This window comes from Penaeus chinensis, chromosome 4 (genome assembly GCF_019202785.1).
Source record: "Penaeus chinensis breed Huanghai No. 1 chromosome 4, ASM1920278v2, whole genome shotgun sequence".
NCBI classification, from domain to species: domain Eukaryota; kingdom Metazoa; phylum Arthropoda; class Malacostraca; order Decapoda; family Penaeidae; genus Penaeus; species Penaeus chinensis.
The window spans coordinates 42,755,614-42,763,113 of NC_061822.1; the positions used below are offsets into that span (position 1 = coordinate 42,755,614).

The 7,500-nt window shown below is 33.7% G+C and overlaps 1 protein-coding gene across 4 annotated transcripts in view; it reads right to left on the bottom strand.

Moving 5' to 3' along the window:
- Positions 1–7,500, bottom strand: part of LOC125025152 (myotubularin-related protein 2-like) — a 38,317-nt gene that overhangs the window by 12,351 nt on the left and 18,466 nt on the right. For 3 of the 4 annotated variants that reach the window (XM_047613125.1, XM_047613121.1, XM_047613122.1), the window contains one exon: positions 1,279–1,389. The exons of the other annotated variant lie outside the window; for it this stretch is intronic. In XM_047613125.1, coding sequence (XP_047469081.1) covers positions 1,279–1,389 — 111 coding nt within the window. The remainder of the gene's footprint in view (positions 1–1,278; positions 1,390–7,500) is intronic. 4 annotated transcript variants of the gene reach the window in all.

Below are 7,500 nucleotides of genomic sequence, written 5' to 3' on the forward strand. Positions count from 1 at the left end.
CACATGTGGAGCCATCTGTATGTAACAAAATTCACAAAAACTACAGGGGACAGAACATAAATCTGTGGTAGTTGGGTTAAAGTTATAATAAGGCTGATTCTCCCCCCCCCCCCCACAAAAAAGAGAGAGAAAAAAAAAAAAAAAAATAATAATGTGGGCTTTCTCCCTACCTTTACATAGTCATCCACATCTGGACTAAAATTCACATAACTGTGCACATTAAGAAATACTTGTAACCTCCCTTATACAGAAAAATGGCTCCTACATAAAAATGCTTACAAATCCTGAACTTATATTTTAACTGTATGGATACACTGGCAAGTTTCATTGATATTTCTGGTTCTTTACATCATAAGGAAATAATTATACTGCCAAGGAATATGCATATCTGGAACAATATCTTCCTGTGCATGGTCCCAGTTGTACTACAAGAGCTAAGTACCTATCAATTTCTCTATCTGAAGAGAACTTCAGTGTACTTTATCCACTGCACTGTAACTTGCCTTGATTTGTGATAGAAGGTCTACAACCTCATCTCTGAAACTAGTAATCATGCAGCATCAAGTGCTTGTAGGTTGCGGTGATCAGGGTCACACAGTAAAGATTGTGGCAGTGCAAGCTCTATGGCAGTGCTAATAGCACAAAATGATTCAATGCCTCACACATAGCTTCAAGAGCTTTGAGCAGTGGTGAAGCTCTCAACTTGGTAGTGACTGTCCATGAGAATACTGCAATATGCACAATATACACTATAATATTCCTACTATCCAGCACTTATCATTCCCTTCGGTAAATTTATTCAGGGTGTGAAAGTACAGTGGCCTATGGAATTCTAAAATAATAATGGATTAGTGAAGGAACTTGGTAGCATATGGGAGGTGGTCAATATGTATAAATGATGTTTACTATCAATCTTCTGTTTTCTTCTCTGATTCGTTTTCACAAAATCATACACAAAGAGTACCTATATCAGAACATTTTGCTGATGATTTAGGTTATTTAGGACTATTATATAATGTACAGGAAATATCATTTACTTGTAGCATGGCAAAGTCAAGATGATTCTGTCTTTAAAGCCTTCACTTGTGTACTATTGAAGTTAAAACCTCATCACATGATTGCACACAAACTGCTAAATGTTTAAGATCCTCCAAACCAATGACCTAATGTGTACCTTTGGCTTTGGCATTTGGGAAAAGAGTGTAGTCTGTAGCGCACAAGTGTTCTTGCTGTCCCCCATTTATTTATAAAATGGAGAAAACAGGAGTGCGGTCTAACCTGGTATATCGGACCAGATCCAAAAACGCCAAAATTTTGGAGGATCCTGAATCTTCTGAATACTGTCATATTCGTTTCTCTGTTATGTTGCGAAGAATACAGTGGATCAGTCTGCAGGTGAATCAAATGAATACATAAACACAAAAAAAAACAACTACTAACTCCACAAAAATTACAAGAAAACAACTTCTAATACCAGAATACATCTAAAGAAAATATTACTTCCCATTATCTAATGAGCATTTAGCTTCTCTAATAAACTTTACTAAAGTACAAACAAATCTCTAAATTAGGTTGTACAGTCAGGGACACATGATAAGTCATTAGCACAGGCAACATCATCCCCTGCAGGTGTTCTCTACACCTTGCAATACTATGTTACATGAAATAAAAAAAATCACTAATGTTCTATTGCAGTTGCATTCAGCATATAATTACAAATGATGTCACTTGATCAACAGACTAAATGTTGAGTCTTGCAACCTTTATATAATTGCATTCAAATGGACCATATTCTAAAATACAGTGCAATATTCACTAAAGACCAGACACATTGTAAACAGTAAATAATAATTTAAATAATTTCTGTGATAATCTTATACATGCTGTTGTATTACTTATAATATACCAATGCTGAGGCTTAATAATGGTGCATATAAGCAAACTTTCCAGCAAGCTTTATGTCTCCTTCCAACTACTGAGCACGAGCTGTGTGGCAGAGTGGTAGCGATCTCGTCTGGCAATCTTGCTGACCTGTATTCAAGTCCCATGCTGCCAGTGGATGGTAACCCGTTCGTTGAAGCAAACAGAAAGCCTGTCACACTAAACGTAAGAATAACCATTGTAACAAATGGAATTGACAAAATTATTTAAACATTACTTATCTAAACTTTCTTCCCCACCCTCCCTCCCTTATTCTCATTGTTTAATGATAATAATTCAAAATATATTCTCAAAATCTCATTCTTCAAAACTCATTTATAATTTTCATATCCATAAATCATAATGATATCATAAATTAACAAAACTGTTTTCATATTAATTATCATATTAATCATAATCATTATCATTACTATGAGCATATTATATAATTATTACTATTGCTTTTATCATAATCATCATTGTCATTACTATCATCCTTATCATTAGTGGTAGTAGTACTACTCCTATCATTTCACTTTGATTATCATCAATACCATTAATTGGTGTTGTTGTTATGCTACCATATTCATAATCCTCATATACTGAGGATCCTTGTTAATCCTCAACTTGTTATTCATTATTTCACTCTTTCGTCATCAAATTTTTGTGGATGGATCATTAATCACTCTTGTTGTAAGTTTATATATATATGACTGTAAATACATAATAAACTAATAAGAAACAAAAAATCAGTTTGTCAAATAGAGCATGTGCTAACAAAGATCGTACAGAATTTTACACAACGGAGGCCTTGAAGGCAGTTACATTCCATAAATGTAAGCTCTTTTTGGACACAGTCATCATATTAACAATGAAAAATATTGGTTAGATCCTTGTAATAACTTTCGAAGTGCAATTAGGATTTTCACAAAGTGCCATTTGAATTATCACAGTGTGCTGATGCCAGCTGCAGCACACACATATTGGTTCTTGACAATGCCACCTAACAGCATTACCAGGTATGGAGAACACCTGAAAGGGGATATGGTGCTGATCCTGTTACTTTAATTGTCCCAGACTGTACATGTACTAAATTCATTCAATATTTAAAAACAAACTTCACAAACAGAGTACTATTTGACACAAAAGCCTATTAAATCAATCTTTCGAAACAACATATAAAGCAGTGAATATAGCTGACTTTATGACAAAATAAATATGCTTCAAGGATCAGGATTAGAACACATTTAACACTGACTTACAAAAGCAAATGATCAGAAGAAAAAGGAAACGTCATAAAGCACAAAGAAACTATATACAATGGCAGTAAATCAGTGTTCGACATTAAGAATAGTACACTAACCAAGGGATTATATCATTTTAACTTCTTTAAAAAGCTATTACATATATGTATATTTATATATATAAATCATATATATATATGCGTATGCGTGTGTGTGTGTGTGTGTGTGTGTGTGCGTGTGTGTGTGTGTGTGTGTGTGTGTGTGTGTGTGTGTGTGTGTGTGTGTGTGTATATGTATACATATATATGTATATATATATGTGTGTGTGTGTGTGTGTGTGTGTGTGTGTGTGTGTGTGTGTGTGTGTGTGTGTGTGTGTGTGTGTGTGTGTGTGTGTGTGTGTATGTGTGTGTGTGTGTGTGTGTGTGTGTGTGTGTGTGTGTGTGTGTGTGTGTGTGTGTGTGTGTGTGTGTGTGTGTATGTATGTATGTATGTATGTATGTATGTATGTATGTATATGTATGTGTATGTGTATGTGTATGTGTATGTGTATGTGTATGTGTATGTGTATGTGTGTGTGTGTGTGTGTGTGTGTGTGTGTGTGTGTGTGTGTATATATATATATATATATATATATATATATATATACACACACACACATATATATACACACACATCACCAGGACAAGGGGCAAAAATTAATTTTCTCAAGAAAACTGTCCCCAAACCAATATCCAAAGGAAATGTAGCTAGTCTAACCTTGTTAGAACAGTGCACTTGTAGTATAAGCCATCTCTGTAACAGCATACTCCAATGCCATTTTTTTCTTCTCAGCCAATCGTTCCTAAACACATCCAATTATACCATAAACATGCAAAGACAAAAACCTATTCCTCTACCCAACAGACCATGAACTGAAATATGAAGGAAGAAAAATAAAATTAAACCAACTTTAAAAAAAATTAATTACCAGCTAAATCATGGTAACTACAATACACAATGTTACATGCACAAGTAAGTCTTCTTGATTTTAAAGACTTTTTATATATTAGTATGAAATCCCAACAAAATATCCGGCCAAATGCATTTTCTCCTTTTCTGTATATACCCTATACAGGTAATAAAGACAGTTAAAAAATTAGTCTTTTTAATTTCCTAGACCCGTTAGCTGTTTTTTCTTGGAAGTTAACCCATTGGTGCTGGGTAGATGTACAGTTTCCCAAAGTTTTGTTCTGTTAATTTTGTTTATACATAGATGCTTTCACAACCACTTAGTCACCAAGGAGTCAATTGCTTGCCTTACCTGACAACATCTATTTACATCAGCCTTTGAATTTTCATGCAAAAAAGGTTTACTTCCAGTACTATTATCATTGCTATTAATGTTATCATCATCAGTCTGATGTTCCTAACAATATCAACAATAGTAAAAATAAAAACTTTTCCCTCTAAAAATTCAAGTAATAGGGTCTACAGGCATGTCAGGCAGATCTAACAACTGATTCCTTGGTGACATGGTAAATTCACAGAGGACAGGGCATGTGTACATGCCCTCTGGGCATCAACAGAGTAATATATGGAAGAACAATCTAACTCACTTTGCACATTAAAACATAGTGAAAAAAGAAAGACAGAAGGAATAAATGAATAATAAATATTTGGAAAAGACAATAATAATTTAAGAGTAAAGGTATACAGCATCAGCATTACTCATAAAGGAGAGAGGGGGGTTGTTCCTTACTCCCTTGTAATAATGATGAAAGCATATACCTGCCTTGTCAAAGAGTGAATATCCCTTCTGCTTCAATATTCAATCCCATTTACACTTGAACAAAAATACAAAGACTTGAAAACAAAAATGAACTGAAATATACCCACAGTAAGAAAAGAACACTAGAATGCAAGATTTTGGGTCTTTAGATGGTAAAATCCAAAGATATCAAAAAAGGAATCAACTTGAGATGTAAAATTTTGGTGTTCCTCTTTTTGTTGCATGTGTGTTTTTTATTATCATTTCTACTCATGCTTACACTTGTTGTAATTATGATATACTTATATCTCTCCAGATCAATTTTCAATCATATTAAAAAAATAATCTAATATCTATAATGAAGTGAGTAATATATAAACACATTCATGAGATCATTAAGTCTATATAAATAGAGGAGATATGCAAATCACTGCCACTTACACTATATATGAACAGCAAATGCTTAAAATATCCATAATTTCAATTCTCTGGTAAAATTAACTTATTTCAAACTCATCAATAACACAATGATAACTTCTACAGCAATGTCGAACTCTGATTTGGAATAAAAAGGAGTTTCTTACATTATCCAGAGAGAAAGAGAAAGAAAGTGAGTCCCTTTGTTACATAAGGATTCATTTATCATCCAAAACGTTTTCCCCATGAAATAAATATCATACAAGAATTCCTTTATACCAACTAAATAAGACCATAAATTCTTTGAAACAATTTGGTTGCATATTATTAAAGCAAGTCCCTTACACTTACTTTACATACTTATGAAGTGGTGTATCTTGTGGTTAGATGTTATTAACAATGGTTTACTATCTTTCTGTAATGTAATATTTTCATCTGATGATATGATAATGTCATCAAATGTAACAATTTTCCTTTACTGTACTGCCCCCTCTTTAAACTTGTGTACAAATGAACTCATAAAGGACAGGGAAAGTTTATGTTCTTGCCTTGTCATTTTTTGAGTCCCATAATATTCTGAAATTTTGAAGATTATTTTGCTTTGTGTTAAATGGTAAACTCTTAAGACTGAATTTGAGAAAAAGAAGAAAAAAATACTGTTTGTAAGGGGGAGGGGGAAGGGGGGAAGGGGGGAAGAGTGAAGAGAGGAGAGGAGAGGAGAGGAGAGGAGAGGAGAGGAGAGAAGAGAAGACAAGAGAAGAGAGAAGATAAGAGAGAAGAGAAGAAAAACTTTCATGGTAATGATCATATCATATACTACTGGTCTTTACAAGGCTCCAATAACTAGTGATATGTGAGGGGGACGTCTTAATCATGCCGAGATATAAATTTTGAATAATTAGACAAAATGTTTACTTAATCATGATGATTGGATGAACCTCTACAATCTAGATGACGTGACCATTATGTGAAAAAACTTGGCTTGAAGTGTGTGTGTGTGGGGGGGGGGGGGGGTCGCCACAAGTGCACAAACCTCTGGGAGGGGAATTATACTCATTTGGTGTTTAGGAAAGAACTTAGGCATTATTTCCATTGATAAACAAGTGTGGAATGTCATGTCTGTGAGCCATGACTGGAAGAGCACCAGGGGCAGTATTTTCAAAGGTCTTAGACTCCAAAATCTGTCTTAGAAAAAAAAAGTCTATGATTTGCTTTGATGCAACATCTCAAAGTAAATGCTGGTCATAGAATATACATTTACATTGTTATGGACTATGAAGATAACCGATTGCAGTAATTTCTTAAAACTATATACTGTAATATACCTTCTATGACAATAGTATTACATATATTCATCTAAAATTTGGTCTCCCATAGGTTTGTTGACATAGCATCGGCTGTGAAGCTGCATGGAGCCATTGGCATTTTCAAAAAGAAAATTGGTGTAAATATGTAGAAAAGAGGTCAATTAATGGTTAACAATAAATCAGAATAGGCCTCCTAAGTCAATTTGTCATTACTGATGCGTGATTATCTTCACATGTCTTTGACTCAGCAAATTTACATGTGACTCAGAACGAAAATGTCTTAGATAAGCAGTTTTTGTCTAAGATTCGGCCAAACTTTTACGACAGGTGTGGAAGTGTTCTATGCGTATAAAGACTATCTTTAAAAAAACAATGCAATTTTACACCAATTTGAAGCTAATTCTGCACCAACTATGATAAAAAAAATCTTAAAAGAACTATGTGTCACAGGAATAATCTTTGGTCATTAATGAATAAAACAAACTCAAAGAAAACCTTTTGTCATATGAATCTCTAGCAAAAGAAAGGATATACTTTTGATGTTCCTTCCTTAAAGTCAAAATTCATTTGTAACAATAAGTAACTTGCTATGTTGTGTATTTTGATAATCGACAATCCTGAATAAAACGACTGAATAGGAAACATTAATCACTATCAGACAATGAACATGTGTTATGCATAAATATAGATTCTGTTTTATCTTTTATTTTTTGATCATCTTTTCCTTTCCCTCACCAACAATAATTATACTGATATATTTTGTAATAAAAATATCTCACCCGCTTCTTTTGTAAATCCATTTCCTAGCTGTACCTACATTGCATTCACGAAATCATGCTGGATAAATTTTGATTATCTGTGA